The following is a 20,432-nucleotide window of genomic DNA, read 5'->3' as shown; positions in this document are numbered from 1 at the left end:
TCAGATGAATACAAGATAACATTAGTCCACCAGATACCAGTATCATTTTTCTTTTGTTTAACCAAACATTTCTGGTGATTTTCAAGCTTCTCTTATGCAAGCTCTGTTCGCTCTAATCAGCACAGGTGCATGGCAGCGCAGTAACTAAAAAGCTCCCATGCATGTAGCCTTTGTGCCACACAACTCTAATTGCATAACTATACCACACACACGCAAAATGCCGGAGGAACTCAGCTAGTCAGGCAACATGTATAGAAATTAATAAAAAATGACGGTTTAAGCCTTTCTTCAGGACTAGAAAGGAAGGGGAAAGACACCAGAATAAAAAGGTGGAGGGATAGCATAACTATACAATTGTGCTCAATAAATCAGTCATGGAATCTGAACTGGCTTGAAATAAAAAATCAAACCAAGTGCAAGTTTTTGTTAGCTGCTGCTAGTGTATACTCTTTATTCATAATGCCTACGTGGATCATTTGGTACTTCATATTTATTATTCCTTTAGAAATAAATGCTAAGTCATTTGTATGTAAAGACAAAAAAAAGAAACAATTATTAAAAGGATAAAGGGAACTTATTTTGCAGCTTAGTTGTGAAAAATACATTTGTGAATTACAGAGCAAGTTCTATATTACATTGTGCATTTCAAAAATATACAAGATCACAAATTAGGATATCAGCTACTTCCACAAATGCTGCTGACTCTCTGGAGTTTAGCTGGTAAGTATATTTAAATCAATGTTCAACAGTTTTCTTTCGGCTTCTGTTATAAAATTACTAAAGGATTGATACTAAATATGTACAGACTTACAGCTTGTTTAGACTTGTTTACACTTACTTTTCAAGCAATTATAATCTACACTATTTGGAAATGTCTCTTTCATTTCCTGCTCATGGTGTATGACTGTTCCATGATCGTGTTTTTTACAAACCTGTGTTAAACAGTTTGGAAAAAGAAACACATTCTATGAATGTTGTTCAAAACTTGAAGAAATTTGTATGAGGTTTATAAGCTCAGCATCCCACAAAATTTTACACACTTTGTCAATATAGCAGGGACAAAGTCCAGGAGTTGACCTCTTCAGTTTGAGACAAGCTTCATAAATTGATTATTTTAATTGGAGAAGTTTATGAAACTTAAACCCTTTCAAACTTAGTACAATACTAGATAGTAGTTCCTTTTTGGACGTAGCTTACATCCACAGATAAATGAATATGAAATGTAAGTTATAGAACAAAGTGAATTTTAATTTATTAGTATCAAAAGGCTGCACCAGGATGCATTTGGTGTCTTTCAAAAAACAAAACTGGTTTCATCTAACCTTTTTGTGGTACTGTTATAAATCTGCCTTATAGGAAGAAATTGTTTTCCTTGCATTGTTCGGTAAGTCAGCTGCTGTCATGGAGCTGGAATAGTGCATTAGTTGCCAAGATAAAAAAAAACATTTAACAATGCTTCAATGGACTACAAGCTGTTTGCACATGCCAGCCTTCTATCTTGTTAATTCTTCTGTCTTCAGGACTTCAAGTGTATATTCATCTTAAACATCCAATCAACAGTCTCCATCAGGAAGGGCATGTTGTAATGTCTTGCAATGTTCCTAAATACCTGGATTTGCTCCATAAATCCCTGTACGTACATACACAGAAAAACAAAAGGGACAAATTAGGCAAGTTTTTGTGTTCCATGCCAGCAGGGATGGTGATGTTTTTTGATAGTTAGGTTAGTGTTTGCAGATCTGAGCAAAATGAGTAAACTTCCGAAAAACAAAAACAAAAGTGAAACAAAGTAGTAGTAAAAATGAAAAGGGAACCAATTTCCAATCACTATCAGAAAAAAAAGTCTCACTGTAAAATCAAGCTTATTCAATTACACCAGAAGATATTGGTATGGAATGAAACCTACCGTCATAGAAATTGTCAAATCAAAGTCCCGGGCACAATGACAGTAGATAGGCATGTTAGCTTCTTTGACACCTTTACATTTTGAACAAACCTAAAGATACAAAAAGGAAATTAAATCATAACATCTTTCAAGCTTATTCCAAGCAAGCAAACTTTATAGTTGCCATTCTACATTAACTAATAGGAAAGTACATGAACTTGGAAGATGTGGATGATGTGGTGATCAGGGTTTTGACCGTGGCTGCTCTTGGCAAATTTTTCTACAGAAATGGTTTGCCATTGCCTTCTTCTGGGCCACGTCTTTATAAGATGGGTGACCCCAGCTTTATCAATACTCTTCAGAGATTGTCTACATGGCATCAGTGGTCGCATAACCAAGACTTGTGATATGCACCAGCTGTTCATACGACCTCCACCACCTGCTCCCGTGGCTTCACATGACCCTGATCAGGAGGTTAAGCAGGTGCTACATATTGCCCAAGGGTAATCTCCAGGCTAGCAGAGGGAAGAAGCGCCTTACACCTCCTTTAGTAGAGATGCATCTCTACCCTGTCACCCTATTACGAGGGGTGATTGATAAGTTTGTGGCCTGAAGTAGATGGAGTCAATTTTAGAAAACCTAGCACATTTATTTTTCAACATAGTCCCCTCCTACATTTACACACTTAGTCCAGCGGTCGTGCAGCATACGGATCTTGGACCGCCAGAAAGTGTCCACAGCAGGGGTGATTGATAGGTTTGTAGCCTACAGTAGGAGATGAGTTATACAGCTCTTGTTACATGCACGTGCAGTTCAACTCTTTTGAGTGATTATGCAGAAAATTTGAGGTTTATAACTCATCAGGGGTGATTGATAAGTTCATGGCCTAAACTAGAAGGAGATGAGTTATTAACTTCAAACTTTCTGCATAATCACTCAAAGAGTTGGCCTGCATGTAACGAGAGCTGTATAACTCATCTCCTTCTACCGCAGGCCACAAAAAAATAAATTGTACCAAATGATTCTGAACAACACAGATCTGGTCAAGACATAAGAGAGCTTGCAGATGATTGATATCTGGAGCAACACACACAAAACACTGTAGGAATGCAGCAACTATGCAGAAAAATGGATAGCCGCTGTTTCACACCAAGACTCTTCAACAGTATTGAAAAGAAAGAGGACAGAAGCCCAAATAAAAGGGTGGCAGGAGGGAGAGGAGTACAAGCTGAGGGTTGACAGGTGAATTCAGGTGAGGGGGAAAAGACAGGAAGGTTGTGTACAGGGAAAAGAGAAATGATATGAGAAGCTGGGTGATGATAGGCAGAAGAGGGAAAGGGATGAATGGGGAATCTGAAAGGAGAAGACAGTAGATCATGGAGTAAAGGGAAAGAGCTGGAAGACCAGAGTGAGGGAAGTGTAGGTGATGGGCAGATTGTGAGGGTAGGGGAGAGAAGGGGTCAAAGAACTAGAGGGATAAAGGGAAGGCGGGGGAAAACAGCGAGGTGATGTTATCAAGAATTGGAGAAATCAATGTTGATGCCATTAGGTTGGAGACTACCAAAACAAAACATGAGCTTGTAGCGGTGTGCTACGCACAGCACTGGAATAACGACACGCAGACGGTGAGTTGCAGTTGCATTAAAGCTTTATTCAAAATTCGCGGCCTCGCTTTTAAGCCTTCCCGTTTCCGCCCTCCCCGGGTGGGAATGCTGTAGTGTCCCTTCCTGTGCGCGGGCTTTTCCCCTTGCTGGTGAAGAAGGCCTGGCGTCCTTTTTGGGGCCGGCCTCCCTGCCGGCGTGCACCATTTTGTGAGCCGGTTTGAGTGCGCTGGAAAGTGGGTCACCACATAACTCCCCCCCCCCCCCCCCCCCAGAACCGGCAATACATCCCCCAATGTCCACAGTCTGAGTCCGCCTCTGTTTGGGAGGTCTGCCTCTGCGCCGCGGTGCCGGAGCCCCGACTGGCTGCGCCGTCCACATGGGCCGGTTTGAGTCGGTCCACTGTGAAAACCTCCTCTTTCCCCCAAATGTCCAGTATGAACGTGGACCCGTTGTTCCTGATCACCTTAAACGGCCCCTCGTAGGGCCGTTGTAGCGGTGCCTGATGTCCGCTCTGCCGTACAAAAACAAACTTAGTTCTACAGGTCTTTGGGTACGCAGGTCGGGCTCTGTCCATGCTGTGAAGTGTGTATGGGGGCCAGGTTACCGAGCCTCTCATGTAGTCTGTCCAGGACTGCTGCGGGTTCTTCCTCCTGCCCCCTTGGGGCCGGTGTGAACTCTCCTGGGACGACCAGGGGTGCGCCGTACACCAACTCGGCTGATGAGGTGTGCAGATCCTCTTTGGGCGCCGTGCGGATTCCGAGCAGGACCCAGGGAAGCTCGTCCACCCAGTTCGGCCCTTTCAGGCGGGCCATGAGAGCCGACTTCAGGTGATGGTGGAAACACTACTAGCCCGTTCGATTGTGGGTGGTAGGCAGTTGTGTGGTGCAGCTGTGTTCCCAAAAGGCTGGCCATAGCTGACCACAGGCTGGAGGTGAACTGGGCGCCTCTGTCGGAGGTAATGTGGGCCGGTACACCAAAGCGAGATACCCAGGTTGCAATCAGTGCTTGGGCGCAGGATTCCGAGGTGGTGTCGGTGAGCAGGACTGCCTCTGGCCATCTTGTGAACAGGTCTATGATAGTTAGGAGGTGCACGATGTCCACATGAATGTGGTTGAAACGCCAGCGGGTGGGGTGGAACTGCTGCGGCAGGGCTTTGGTGTGCCTCTGCACCTTGGCACTACATGCACGTTTTGGCCCATTCACAGACCTGCTTGCGGAGTCCGTGCCAAACGAACCCACTGAAGACCATCCGGACAGTTGTCCTGATGGAAGGGTGCGCTAAGTTGTGAATGGAGTTGAAAACTCGCCACCGCCAGGCTGCCGGGATAATGGGGCGAGGTTGGCCGGTAGCTACGTCACACAGTAGGGTCCTCTCACCTGGGCCTACGGGGAAGTCTCGGAGCTGCAAACCGGAGACTGCAGTCCTGTAACTAGGGATCCCATCGTCTGCCTGCTGCACCTCCGCCAGCGCTGCATAGTCCACCCCTTGGGACAGGGCCTGGATGGTAGGTCTGGATAGTGCGTCCGCCACGACGTTGTCCTTTCCCAAGACGTGCCGGATGTCTGTTGTGTATTCGGAGATGTAGGACAGATGTCGCTGCTGGCAGGACGATCAGGGATCGGACGCCTTCGTGAACGCAAAAGTGAGCGGTTTGTGGTCCGTGAACGCAGTGAAGGGCCTACCTTCTAAGAAGTACCGGAAATGCCGGATTGCCAAGTATAGTACCAACAGCTCCCGGTTGAAAGCACTGTATTTGAGTTTGGGTGGTTGTAGGTGTTTGCTGAAGAACACCAGGGGTTGCCAGCAACCCTCGATGAGTTGTTCCAGCACTCCACCGACTGCTGTGTTGGATGCGTCCACTGTGAGGGCGGTAGGAACATCCGTTCTGGGGTGCACTAGCATCACGGTGTTTGCCAAGGCCTCTTTGGTTTTAACGAAAGCGGCTGCGGACTCCCCGTCCCAGGTAATGTCCTTGCCCTTATCCGTTTCGGGCTGCTGAGGGGAGGAAGCGGTGATAGAAATTCACTATACCTACAAATTCCTGCAGGCCTTTGAGTGTGTTGGGTTGGGGGAAGTGGTGGACCGCGTTTACCTTGGCGGGCAGAGGGGTTGCCCCGTCTTTAGTAATCCTGTGGCCCAGGAAGTCGATGGCATTGGGTCCAAACTGGCATTTGGCCGGGTTGATTGTTAGGCCGTATTCACTCAGTCGGGCGTAGAGTTGGCGGAGGTGGGACAGATGCTCCTGACGACTACTGCTGGCTATGAGGATGTCATCCAGATAGATGAATGCAAAGTCCAGGTCGCGTCCCACCACGTCCATGAGCCGCTGGAACGTCTATGCGGCATTCTTTAGGCCGAACGGAGTGATGAGTGCTGTTTTGGGGATGTTGTCCGGGTGCATCGGGATTTGATGATATCCCCGGACGAGGTCTACCTTGGAAAATATCCTTGTGCTGTGCAGGTTTGCTGCAAAGTCCTGAATGTGCGGCACAGGGTAGCGGTCCGGTGTTGTAGCCTCGTTCAGTCTGTGGTAGTCGCTGCATGGTCTCCAGCCCCCTGTCGCTTTGGGCACCATGTGCTGTATGATCCCCAATTCCTCCAGCCTCTTGAACTCCTCCTTCGCCAGTCGGAGCTTGTCCGGGTGAAGCCTTCGAGCACGGGCGTGGAGGGGTGGTCCTTGAGTCGGGATGTGGTGCTGTACCCCGTGTCTGGGCATGGCTGCCGTGAACTGCGGTGCCAGAACTGATGGGAAATCCGCCAGGACTCTGGTGAATTCGTTGTTGGACAGCATGATGGAGTCCAGTTGTGGGGCTGGCAACTTGGCTTCACTCAAGGAGAACATTTGAAAAGTCTTGGCGTGGACTAGTCTCTTCCCTTGCAGGTCGACGAGCAGGCTGTGAGCTCGCAAAAAATCTGCTCCCAGGAGTGGTTGGGCCACGGCAGCCAGTGTGAAGTCCCATGTGAACCGGCTGGAGCTGAACTATAGCCGCACCGTACGGGTGCTGTAGGTCCGTATTGCGCTGCCATTTGCGGCCCGCAGAGTGGGTCCCAGTTCTCTGTTGCGGGTGTCGTAACTCGTCGGAGGTAAGACGCTGATCTCAGCCCCAGTGTCAACCAAAAAGTGGCGTCCCGACTGTTTATCCCAGACATACAGGAGGCTATCCTGATGGCCAGCCGCCGTAGCCATCAGCGGTGGCTGGCCTTGGCGTTTCCCGGGAAGTTGCAGGGCGGGCTACAGTGGCGGCCTTCTGCGCCCCACCGCTGGTGGTAGAAGCACCATTGTTCGTTGGCCTCCGCACTCCTGCCTCTGGGTTTTGTGGGCTCTGCTGCCGGGCCTGGTCTAGTCTGCTGTTGGGCGCGTGGCTTGGTGATCTGTGCGATGGATGCCCCACTCTCCCTCTTGGCTTTTCACAGCACATCTGCCCGGGCCGCCATCTTCCGGGGGTCGCTGAAATCCGCATCGGACAGCAGCAGGCGTATGTCCTCGGGCAGCTGCTCTAGGAATGCCTGCTCAAACATGAGGCAGGGCTTGTGTCCTTCAGCCAGGGCGAGCATCTCATTCTTCAATGCCAATGGTGGCCTGTCTCCCAAACCATCCAGGTGCAGTAAGCGGGCAGCTCGCTCGTGCCGTGAGAGTCTGAAAGTCCTTATGAGCAGAGCTTTGAATGCTGTGTATTTGTCGTCCTCTGGGGGCGACTGTATGAACTCCTCAACCAGGGCGGCCGTCTCCTGGTCAAGGGAGCTCACCACGTAGTAGTAATGTGTGGAATCCGAGGTTATCTGCCGAATGTGGAATTGGGCTTCTGCTTGTTGGAACCATAGGTGAGGTCGCAGCGTCCAGAAGCTTGGCAGTTTTAACGAAACTGCATGAACAGATACGGCGTCTCTGTTTGGGCCGTCGGGGTCACCAATTGTAGCGGTGTGCTACACACAGTGCTGGAATAACAACACGCAGACGGTGAGTTGCAGTTGCATTAAAGCTTTATTCAAACTTCGCGGCCTCGCTTTTAAGCCTTCCCGTTTCCGCCCACCCCGGGCGGGAATGCTGTAGGGGGCGCATATTCACAGTCCCTTCCCACGCACGGGCTTTTCCCCTTGCTGGTGAAGAAGGCCTGGCACCCTTTTTGGGGCCGGCCTCCCTGCCAGCGTGCACTGTTTCTTGAGCCGGTTCGAGTGTGCTGGAAAGTAGGTCGCCAGAAGCTGTTAATTCTCAAAACTACATTTGGCCTCAACATGGAAATAAAGGAGGCGTGGAAACTTTCTCTGCTACGTTGACAATTGCATTGGGGCTGCTCCCTGTACCCATGAGGACGACAATTTCATCAATTGTTATTAAAAACAATTGGATATCTCCGACACCTTACTCCCTTTTCTTGATTTCTCTGTTTTCCATCTCCCAAGATGGATTATCCACTGACTCCCGCAGTAACCTTAACTACACCTCTTCCCACACTGTCACTTGCAAAGATGCTGTTCCCTTATCTCAGTTCCTCCATCTGCACTGCATCCATTCTCATGAGAAATTTCATTTCAGGATATGCAAACTGTCTTCTTTTTTTTCTCTTCAGAAAATGGAGTTCCCCTCCATTGCTATCAATGCAGCACTCACCCACATCTCCTTCGTTTCCCACACATCAGCCTTCACCCCATCCCACCACTCCTCCTCCCTCCCAGGACATAACAGGTATAGAACTCCCCTTATCTTCAACTACCACTCTGAGATTCCGCATTCAATGCATCATCTTCCACACTTTCCATCTCTAGCAAAATCCTACCACGAGGTACATCTTTTCCTCCCCTCTCTACTGATACCCCTCCAGGCACTTATCCCCGTAACTGTGCTATACGTTACACCTGTCCCTACACCCTCACCACCAATCGGGGCTCCAAAGAGTCCTCCAGGCGAGGCAGCACTTCCCACGTGAATCCACTGGGGTCTTGCATTGTATCCAATGCTCCCACTAGGGTTTCGTCTACATCAGCAAAACTTGATGCAAATTGGAGAACTTACTTCACCGAGCACCTTCACTTTGCCCACCATAACAACTAGGATGTCTTGGTGGTCAGCTATTTTAATTCAGCTTCCCATTCCCACACTGACATGCCGGTCCATGACCTTGCCTAGGGCCCAGTTAAAGACAGATGCAGAATGGAGGACCAGCACTTCATATACTGTCTTGGTAATGTCCAACCTGTCAAGTCAAGTCACTTTTATTGTCACTTCGACCATAACTGCTGGTACAGTGCATAGTAAAAAATGAGACAACGGTTTTTAGGACCATGGTGATACACGACACAGTACAAAAAATAGACTGAACTACGTAAAAAAAAACAGAGAAAACTACACTAGACTACAGACCTACATAGGACTGCGTAAAGTGCACAAAAACAGTGCCGGCATTACAATAAATAATGAACAGGACAATAGGGCAAGGTGTCAGTCCAGGGTCTGGGTATTGAGGAGTCTGATAGCTTGGGTGAAGAAACTGTTACATTGTCTGGTCGTGAGAGCCTGAATGCTTCAGAGCATTTTCCCAGATGGCAGGAGGGAGAAGAGATTGTATGAGGGGTACATGGGGCCCTTCATAATGCTGTTTCCTTTGCAGATGCAGCGTGTAGTGTAAATGTCTGTGATGGCAGGAAGAGAGACGCTGATGATCTTCTCGGTAGACCTCACTATCTGCTGCAGGGTCTTGCAATCCGAGATGGTGCAATTTCCAAACCAGGCAGTGATGCAGCTGCTCAGGATGCTCTCAATACAACCCCTGTAGAATGTGATGAGGATGGGGGGGTGGGAGATGGACTTTCCTCAGCCTTTGCAGAAAGTAGAGATGCTGCTGGGCTTTCTTTGCTATGGAGTTGGTGTTGAAGGACCAGGTGAGATTCTCCACCAGGTGAACACCAAGAAATTTGGTGCTCTTTACGATCTCTACCGAGGAGCTGTCGATGTTCAGCGGGGAGTGGTCGCTCTGTGCCCTCCTGAAGTCAACAACCATCTCTTTTGTTTTGTTCACATTAAGAGACAGGTTGTTGGCTCTGCACCAGTCCGTTAGCTGCTGCACCTCCCCTCTGTAAGCTGACTCGTTGTTCTTGCTGATGAGACCCACCACGGTCGTGTCACCGGCAAATTTGATGATATGGTTCGAGCTGTGTGTTGCATCACAGTCGTGGGTCAGCAGAGTGAACAGCAGTGGACTGAGCATGCAGCCCTGGGGAGCCCTCGCGCTCAGTGTGATGGTGTTGGAGATGCTGCCCCCAATCCAGACTGACTGAGGTCTCCCAGTCAGGAAGTCTAGGATCCAGTTGCAGAGGGAGGTGTTCAGGCCCAGTAGGCTCAGCTTTCCAGTCAGTTTCTGAGGGATGATTTGAATGCTGAACTGAAGTCTATGAACAGCATCCGAACGTATGTGTCTTTTTTGTCCAGGTGGGTTAGGGCCAGGTGGAGGGCGGTGGCAATGGCGTCATCTGTTGAGCGGTTGGGACAGTACGCAAACTGCAGGGGGTCCAGTGAGGGGGGCAGCAGGGTCTTGATATGCCTCATGACGAGCCTCTTGAAACACTTCATGATGATGGATGTAAGTGCAACAGGACGGTAGTCATTTAGGCAGGACACTTAAGACTTCTTCAGCATGGGGACGATGGTGGTGGCCTTGAAGCACATTGGAACATCAATACAAGTTTCTCTAATTTCTTAATTTCTGGTAACTACTCCCCTTACTCACCCCCCCCCCCATTTTGTGGTTCCGCTACCCTTTTCTTCCTATGTCCTCATGACCTGCCCATCACCTGCACCTTCCTTCCTCTGATTTTCCACGTCCTTCCCTTTATTCCATGGTCTACTTCCTTCTCCTCTCCGATTCCTTCTTTTGTAGCCCTTGGCCTCTTCCACCTGTCACCTCTCAACTTCTCACATCATTTGATTTCCCCTCCTTTCCCTCAGTTTCCTCCTATACAGCTCACCAGCATTCACCCATTAAATGCCACCACATGCTCCTCTTCTGGCCTCTTTCTTTCTTGTCCTGATGAAGAATCTCAGCCCAAAGCACTTACTGTCCATTTCTCTCCACATATGCTGCAAGGCCTACTGCTCCCCTACAGCATCTCATGAGGTTGCTAAAGATCTGGTCAAGGTCTGTGGAGTACTCTTCAGTGCACTTGTCAGAGCCAAATTACTGAGTTTGGATGATGACATGCAGATCAGGATTGGCATTGGAACTATTCATCATCATCATCATGTGCCATATATGATCCTGGTCTTTCCATGATATGATTGCTCTTGGCAAATTTTTCTACAGAAGCAGTTTGTCATTGCCTTCTTCTGGGCAGTGTCTTTACAAGCCAGGTGACCCCAGGCATTATCAAAACTCTTCAGAGATTTTCTGCCTGGGGTCAGTGTTCGCATAACCAGGACGTGATATGCACCAGCTGCTCATATGACCATCTACCACCTGCTCCCATGGCTTCAAGTGACCCTGATCAGATGGTGCTAAACAGGTGCTACACCTTGCCCAAGGGTGACCCGCAGGCTAGCGGAGGGAAGAGACACATCTCCACCCCGTCACTCAGATTGGAACTATTAATGTTTCTAAATTGTATCCAAGAACTGATCTCAGGAACTAAATATTCAGAAGAAACAAACCAGGGAACTGGGACAATGGGTGTGGAAAGTAATTACATCATGACCTGTGCAAATGCATAAATGGACAGATAATAGTATATAAAACTTATTACTGATAAATCTAACACACAGGGGTAAGCTTTCATTGCCAAAATAGTCGAATGGAAGGTCTGAGGACTCTTTGATCCATTGTAAACTGCTCTGGTCTGATCATTTTTACTATTCTGTTCACACATGGTTATCAAGATGCAAGTGAAATGTTCAAGTGCTGAAACTGAAGCAAAGAACCTGATGTTCTTGAATATTCAAATTGAGTTAATATTAACTAAATTTGAATAATCCAAGAACTTCCATTTCAAAATCATAACTATTTATACAATGGGCATTGTACGGCATTCCAGCAGATCTTTTTTAAATTCACTTTTAAACATCCAAAATGTAAGCATTTTAAAATCCAGGAAATTAAGATTTTCTGTTTTCCATGTTGATTTGCTTGCCGATATTCCCACAAACATTAAACTACTGCCTTACTGTCCCATTTTTATATTTGTAAATGTTACACAAGATTTCCCTGTGTCTGATGTGTATCATTAAGAAACAAAGGTCAATATGACAGAAGTAATCTTTTACAACTTATCTGAATGACCTAGATGGATAATACAGTTGGTGCTATGTAATGGTTGGAGAATGTGGATGATTTGCATACCAAATCCTGAAGTGTATAGGCCATCATTTTCTTTTTCAATGCTTCAACCAGTGCCATTTCTATAGCATCTGAGTCATATGTGCCCTGGCAGTTAGTACAACACCACTTGGGTAATAACGTGCCATCCTGCTAAAAAAGCAAAAAATATAATTAATTAAGGACAAGTTCCACAAACACAGAGACTGACGCGATTTTAGAAATAAAGTTGTTGGTGTAATATTGTGGCAATATTTTGCAATCTTAAACAAAATCATGGGATATGAAAGCATGGAAATAGACATAATTAGTTGCATAATCAGCTTCAAATATTAATAAGAAAATATGGCCAGTGATAGAAAACTAACTTATTCACAAGAAAAATTCAAAACATTTCAAATTATGAACATATGTTGTACATAATTCAATCCATCCTTATGGTTTTTACAAATATTTGGAAATGAGCCATAATTGTGTCTTGCAGTTGCAGTTATTTTATTACAAACACACTTGCCTTAAAAAAATCATTATTTAGTATGAGTGTTTCTGGCATTTATGTTTCATCTCTCGCCACATTGCTGAACCACACACCTGTCCTCTCAAGTCTGCTCCACTATTTCATAGCTGGGCCTGTAACTCAAGTTCACTTTTGATTGACTCACTATTAATTGAATCAATAGTTCAATCACTACTGATTGAAGTTCACAATTGATTGAGATACAGCATGGAGTAGGCTCCTCTGGCCCTTTGAGCCATGCTGCCTAGCAACCCCCAATTTAACACTAGCCTCATCAGGGACAATTTACAGTGACTAATTATCCTACCAACTGGTGGGTCTTTGGAATTTGGAAGGAAACTGGAGCACTCAGAGGAAATCCTCGCGATCACAGGAATAACGTACAAATTCCTTACTGGCTGCAGTGGGAATTGAACCCACGTCGCTAGTACTATAAAGCGCTGTGCTAACTACTATGCTGCCACACTTGCTTTATGTTCTTCACCATCACTTGGTTAAAACCCTGGAAATCTCTCTCTAACAACTTTGAGAGTACATCCACAATTCAAGGGCAAGAAGGAAATTCAACACCACCTTCTCAAGGGCAACAAAGGATAGGCAATTAAATACAGGCTCAGCATACAAAGCCCATATCCCTCGAATGAATAAAAATTTACTGCTTCTTAGTGAAAATGATGTGCACAGAAAATATTCCACGTGAACAGAAACGCTTCAATGAAATAAGATCAATTCCTCAGTTGTAGTGTAACAGTGTAGCCCAGTAAAAAAGCTGCCCTTCATATTGTCCACTGACAGTTCATTAATGTCATCTAAGGGACAACAAAATCCTATTTTCTACAATATTTATGACAGGTTATGTCAAGTTTAGACTCAGTGCTCCCTCCCCTCTTGAAATACTGCCAGAAATGATGAATTACTTCTTACTAACCTGCAAGATGGAAGGGTCTTTGCAGAGGTCCAAATCTCGGCAAAAGTTACAATTCCTGCAGATGATCTCGGGCACTATGTAGGACCGGCAAGGGTCCTTAAACTGTGCTTCTTCAGAGAATTCCCCCACATCGATTAGACGCAAGAGATCCCGTTTCAATTTGTTAACCTGATTGGTTATGTTTGAATCCAGAGACAAAATCTGTTTGAAGACAACAGTACATTACAAACATGGCTTTTGTACACATAATAAACAGCAGCATGGTTATTTATTTATAATAAGAGGATGATTACTTATCCAAACTTCATCCTTTAGGAATAATTAAATATGTAAGGGAATGGGAAGATTTCTGTGAACAATAAGATTAGATACCCAAGAACAGCAGTCAGATGAAGCATGACCCCTATATTATGCATCAAACCTAAAGTACATGTTAAAAATGTTATAGAAATAACATTTCTAGGGGATACTAGAATCAGTATTGGTATTTTTGCTGATTCATAATATTTCAGATTCAAAAGCCCTTTCAGAGATCTAAATGGAAACCGTCACTCTTTATTTTGTATTGAGAGGCGCCTGGCTTAGATGTTAAATTTGCCCTTACTGATCAACATTACAAGATATTTTGGTCTTATTTTGGAAGCTAAATCTTTGAGTTGTGCACAAATTGGCTGATACTTTGTTTTTTGTCAAATTTTTTTGCCTTCAAACAGGATTTCACGTTGTGAAGTTACTCTAAAACTATTTCCCTAAAGGAAAATGATGCAAGTTCAATTTAACTGATTTATTGGTGGACAGCAGGGGAGCTCTGTGGCCTCAGTTGTAGTGAGGAATAGGTCTCAAGCCGAGGTGTCACCTGTTCACAACTGCCCGGGAGAGAAGCAGAGTCGGTGCACTCCACCAGAGGCGATGTGGTGCAGCTTCCAAACTGGAGTTGACGCTGTCCCCTAGTGTTTGTTTGGCAGAAGACAAGCTGCATTGTGTTCAAATGCAGAGTGCTGCAGCATTCATGGACTCAGGGTCTTGGACTGTATCTTTCGTGTAACTGTTGGTACTATGTATTGGACCTTGGCCCCAGAGAAATGCTGTTGTGTTTGGCCGTATTCATATGTAGTTGAATGACAACTGAACTTGAACTTTGAACCTACTAACCATTTACAACTGTCCTGCAGTTCATGTTCAAAGTGTTTTGATTCCAAGTTTATCTACTATCTGAATTAAAAATTTCTCCAGTAGGAATTTGAACAATAATTCAAAGAAATGGATTACTAACCCAATATGTTACTGAATGCTACTAATGAGCAGCTACTAGAGGAAAAAAACCATTTACAGGGCTAAGGAGAAAGAATGCTCTACCAGCAACTAATCTGACCATCTTCTGAATTCTATGATTGCATAATAGATTCAAAAGAACATTATGATAGAGTTTCTGTCCAGAGAATAAACACTTATGTTCATCTGTAGTGAAATGAAATTTACCTAAAATGAAAATGCACATTTTAGTTTTGCAACCTTCCTTCCAAAATAGCAAACCTAAAATAACATTTATTCCATTTGAAGTAAATTTGCAGCTCCATTTGCCTCACCTTGCAGACTGATTTGATGAATTCCAGAGATGGATTATTGAATGGAAGATAGGAGCCTGGCAGAACTGGGAACATCTCAGAGGATTCAGTGGAGTGCCTGTTGCTGCTCACCTTCTTCTGAATCTTCTGGGTAATAGTGAAGAAGTTCTGTGTGAGCTCATTAGATACATATTCCTGAGAGAAGGTGATCAACCCTGCAGAATTGAAGAGCAAAAAGATACCTTTGCTACTCCTACCACATTGCATTCTTATGACAAGATTCACATTCTCATGTGCTTAGCTAAACAGACTTCTCTAAAATACTTTATCAGTTATTGGTGACTATCTTAAATTAATTGATGATATGGGTTGCTTCATGCTGCTCTACACCTAGTGGTTTGTAGAGAATCACTGGTTAGCTACAGCAGACTCGCGCCCGACTTACACACTGGTATTATGTAATATCAAAGTCAGGAGGGAAGTGGGAGATCAGACAAAACTGATTGACATTCTGATTGATAAAGTAAGTAGACTAAATGTTTTGGTTTCTTCAGCTCTATCATGGGTACTAGCCTCCAGTGTATCCGAGACATTTTCAAGGAGCAGTGCCCAGCATAATACAGGCCCTTCAGCCCACAACACTGTGCCGAACATGCACTTACTTTAGAAGTTACCTAGGTTACCCATAGCCCTCTATTTTTCTAAGCTCCATGTACAAACTGTTGCCATAAAGTTAAACAATTTCACAACATATGCCGGTGATATTAAATCTGATTCTTAACATACATAGTTATTTTTAGCATAAACAGCAGTTTAACATTTATGAAAAGTTTTGATCATAAATTATTTAGTTCCTTCTAAATATTTTTAAATCTGTCAAATAGTCAGAGGCATTTAAATACAATTTCAAGGCCTTTGCCTCTAGATAACCATGATAGCATTTTGACAGTCTGCTGCTGTCAAAGTGTCAGGAGCTACTGCTTGAAGTCAACCCTGCCCAACAAGACGACCATGGCAATGACTTTAAAGTACAGCCAGGTTAGCAGGTTCATTCAAAGAAAGGATGAGGTACAAGCCAGTACAATGATCATAGCTGAGCAGTTCCAATCCTCTGTGATGTTATATGGCTGTAAACTAGGTAACAGTGTAACCACAAAGGTTCCATAAGTAGGCCTGACACTAATCTGAAATCATTCTTCCATTAAAATAAAAATGTTTGTGGCTGGATAAAGTACTCTTTAGACAGAAATCTGCTGAACACCTTCCAAATAGTGCCTTCAGAAATTTTACATGCATCTTAGATGGGATGTAGTGTCTTGGTTTAACATTGGCTTAACATCTTATCTCATCAAACTCAGCACTTCTTACAATGCTGTTTCCTGGTAGAACAGCATTGGCAGATCAGCCTGGGCTTTGTATTTCATTCGTGTAAAACAGAAATCTTTAGAGGCAAATGTGCTGTCATGTTGATGCATCTTGCATTAATGTTTGAGAGCTAATAGAGTGAAAACCACTACAAAACAGAATTTACTTTGATTCCTGCAGAAAATCTTTATTTCCAAGGCGCAGGATAAAAAAAGCATAATCCTGCAATAATAAACACAAGAGGCTCTGCAAAGTTCAAAGTTCAAAAGAAAATTTATTATTGTAGTCACCATGTGAAACCATGAGATTCATAGGTTCATTTTCTTGCAGGCATGTTTAATAAAACCAATAACCATAATAGAATTATGCAAAAGATAAATAGTACAAATACAAAAGAAGAAAAAAATCAGCAATAAATATTGAGAATATGAGATGAAGAGTCTCTGAAAGTAAGTCCACAGGCTGTGGGTACGTTTCAGTAATGGGGCAAGTGAAGTTGAGGGGAACTGACTCCTCTGGTTCAGAAGTCTAATGATTGAAGGGTAGTGACTATTCCTGAACCTGGTGATGTGGGTCCTGAGCCTCCTGTACTTTTAAAAAATATATATTTTATTGTTTTATGTGAACAGACTTGAAAAAAACTAATGGTAAAAAAAATATACAGCACAACCACAGCAAAATCAAAAATTAAATATTGAGCAGCAAAAGAGAAAAAAAATATAAAGGCAAAAAGTAAACATACACAACAGAGGTGCACCGCACCAAAAATCCTCAGACCTCACGCCATAAGAAAGTTCAATACAGGGCCCCATATCCTTTCAAAGATGTCCCCTCTGTCCTCATTACATAATCTCAGTCTCTCCAAATGTAAAGTGTTTGCCAGTTCTCTCAGCCACAGATCATATGTAGGCACTGAGTCCATTTTCCACATTTGCAGGATTAACTTCATAGCAATCACCATTACTTTCTTCTTGATGGCAGCAGCGAGAAGAAAGCAGGACCTGAGATTTAGGGGATGATGGATGCAGCCTTCCTGTGACAATGTTCCATGCAGATCTGGCCCTCAGCAGACTGGGGATCTCATGGTTTATCGGGGCTGCTGGTTGGGAAAGACTGAATGGTTTTGTGGGGACACACTTGATGCAATGCTGGAAATCCAGCGCAACACCCACAAAATAGTGGAGGAACTCAGCAGGTCAGGCAGCATCTATGGAGAGGTATTCCCCTCCACAGATGGACGGACCCACTGAGTTCCTTCAACATTTCATATGTGTATTCCTGTAATAAGTACAGCCTAAAATGCACGTTACATGGCTCATAATATTGAAAATAATTAAAAAACTCTTCTAGAAGTATTCAGCCATAAGTAACAATATCTGTCTTTCTAAAACTGCCGTCTTAATTAATTAATTAAACAATTTGCCACCAGTTGGTTATTTTTGATTTCTGACATAATTCGAGAGATATTCTTATCTTCCTTAGGCCAGTACTTCAAAATTATTTCAAAAGCTAAAGAAACATGCAGAATGATATAAAATCTAATGCTTCACTACAAGCAGAAAGAATTTTGTGCTTTAAATTTCCTACCTGCTGAAGTACCAGTTTCTCCTGCTGGATCTTGCGAGATTTGGCTGACTCCTCGCTGCTTGATAGGAGTACATCCTGGGGCACTGCGTCTCAGCTCTTCTTTCATGCTGTGGTACACAGCTACAATATATGCTACAATAATAGATTCCATTATAGTGAGGCATATTAGATTGTGTAATGAGTGAAAAGCAACTCTAGTTAAGTGATCATTTGAATATTAACAACAATATAATCTCTGCAGTACCTGAAGTGGAGAACAGTTATTTGGATTCAAAGTGGCAGACTTCAATGATGAAATAAAAATACACAGAAAACAAGGCAAGTCTCTTCAGGATAAAACATCAGGAAGATGCTTAAGTTATTTTCATTCTCATCTGATAATAAAATTTGTACCATAACATACAATAAAAATGGATCAAATTTAACAAGATGTCCACAAAAATTTTAAAAACTCACATATTGTAGATATTATTCAATCAGCAAGGAAAACTCTCAAAATGGTTCTAATTGTGTTCTTTCTTGTAAAAACTGGGTATATTTTATGCTTAATTTACAGATTTATTGTGAATGCAACCAACATGATGCTATGTGCCTGTGATGCTGCTACAAACAAGTTTTTTTTCCATTGCTTCTCTGTGCAAATGCATTGTGTATTTGACAATGAATGGGGAGAACAGATGGAGCAGATAGGGCTCATCAGTCGTGGCTGACAACTGAACTAGGAGAAGGAAAGTCTCGTACTCTCAGTCGCTTCAGCCACAGAAATCGGCATAAGCACTGGCTTGATGAGCCTATAAGGCTCAGGACAGACTTTAACTTTTAATACTAATTAAAGGAACGTTTTCATTTTCATGAATAATACACTGTATGCCACTCTCATTTGATGTATCTGTAACCCCCCAGGGCTGAAGAACAATTGTAAGTACTGAGAAATTCATCAACCAGGTGAACAAAGGTGGGAGCCTTAATGGCCTTCACACATAGTATCTCAGTTACATCATCACTGACCAAACCTTAATGAACTGTCAGAAAGGGTTTGCAATAGGTGTGGAGGAAACCAACAAGACTGATAAACCCCTTTCTCCCCTACACTCAGTGGCCACTTTATTAGATATCTCCTGTACCTAATGGAAGTGGCTGCTGAGTATACGTTCGTGACCTTCTGCTGATGTAGCCCATCCACTTCAAACTTCAATATGTTGTGCATTCAGCGATGATTTCTTGCACACCACTTCTCTAAGGTGTGGTTATTTGAGTTACTGTCACCTTCCTGTCAACTTGAACCAGTCTGGCCATTCTTCTCTGACCTCTCTCATTAACAAGGCACTTGCACCCTAAGAACTGGCACTCACTGGATGTATTTTGTTTCTCACACCATTCTCTGTAAACTCTAGAGACTGTTGTACATGAAAATTCATGGAGATCAACAGTTTGAGATACTCAAACCAGGTTGTCTGGCACCAAAAATCATTCATGGTCTAAGTCACTTAGATCACATTACTTCCTCATTCTTGTGTTTGGTCTGAACAACAGCTGAACCACTTGACCATGTCTGCATGCTTTTATGCATTGAGTAGCTGCCTCATGATTAGACATTATCATTAATGAGCAAGTGTACCTAATAAAGTGGCCACTGTGTGTACAGGGTGAAAATGTACATATCCATGGCAGAATTGATTATCATAATCACTACGGAGTTCTTAAGTAGACAAAGGTGCAACTTCACATAAAACACCATCCATCTTACCACACAGATTGTGTTAAATGGAATAAAATTAGAACAGATCAAAAGGCTCAAAACTTTGCTTCCCAATAGTTTTGTGGGGCAACAGTAACAGCAAAACTATTTCGGCTGTAACCTGCAATCTCACGACCTGGTAAATCCCTCACTAAGTTAATAAAGTGCTCGGCATCCATGACTCTGTTCAATGAGGGGTGTTGAAAATAACAACTAGGTTCTTTTAAAGTGAATGCCAAATTCACTGAGCTGCAATACAAGAAATTATAACAAGTATCTGAAGTTAGGGCACAAGGTTCTGTCTAGAACAAGAGAAGACCTTAAAGTGACCAAAATCCTAACAAGTCAACCCATTAGACACTTAGAAGCGGACTTCTGGCAGTAGAAGTTTGAGAAAGAGGTCCATTTAACTTCTAGTTGACTATATTCTAATCCTTCCATACGATTGGCGATTGTGGGATCTTCCTTCAAATCAGCTTTAATAAAAAGGCCATGAGCCGAAGGAGCTGCACAGAAAAAGTCTCTCTGTCCACAAACAAGATTTATCCAAGGACATAATTTATGTTAATCATTCTCTTCATAGTCTGCTTGTATAAATTTCAGAAGAGCAAAGACTTTTAGGGAAATTGATCATGTGAGACAGTAATGTCAGAATAAAACTGACTACAAGCTTATCACATATGGCTGACTCATGCCACTAACTGAATGTTTGTCTACTGGATGAGGATGTTGTACCTAATATCTAAATGTGCAAGAATGCCTTGTTTTGTACAATTGTTAAAAGCATCAGAAGAGATACATAATGAGACGAAAGGGTCCCTCTCCCTACTGCATATAAATATGCAGGTAAACTTGGGTGATTCCTTGCTCCACATCACTCTCCATTTGCTTGGATGAGTGTAGCACCAATAGCACTTTGAAAGCTTGATACATCCAAGACCA

The 20,432-nt window shown here is 43.7% G+C and overlaps 1 protein-coding gene across 2 annotated transcripts in view; it reads right to left on the bottom strand.

Annotated features, from left to right (window-relative positions):
- Positions 1–472: 472 nt before the first annotated feature.
- pole (polymerase (DNA directed), epsilon) overlaps positions 473–20,432 on the bottom strand; it is a 149,811-nt gene continuing 129,851 nt past the window's right edge. Inside the window, exons 44-49 of one of the 2 annotated variants that reach the window (XM_073065749.1) lie at positions 17,753–17,884; positions 14,822–15,015; positions 13,236–13,436; positions 11,815–11,943; positions 1,907–1,996; positions 473–1,630 (exon numbers count right to left, since the gene is read on the bottom strand). In XM_073065749.1, coding sequence (XP_072921850.1) covers positions 1,517–1,630; positions 1,907–1,996; positions 11,815–11,943; positions 13,236–13,436; positions 14,822–15,015; positions 17,753–17,884 — 860 coding nt within the window. In that variant the 3' untranslated portion in view covers positions 473–1,516. The remainder of the gene's footprint in view (positions 1,631–1,906; positions 1,997–11,814; positions 11,944–13,235; positions 13,437–14,821; positions 15,016–17,752; positions 17,885–20,432) is intronic. The other variant, XM_073065750.1, reaches the window with a different exon arrangement.

The sequence above is a fragment of the Hemitrygon akajei genome, chromosome 14, assembly GCF_048418815.1.
Source record: "Hemitrygon akajei chromosome 14, sHemAka1.3, whole genome shotgun sequence".
Taxonomy (NCBI): domain Eukaryota; kingdom Metazoa; phylum Chordata; class Chondrichthyes; order Myliobatiformes; family Dasyatidae; genus Hemitrygon; species Hemitrygon akajei.
Note: the sequence above shows the minus strand (reverse complement) of the source record. Positions and strands in the feature narration are given on the sequence as shown.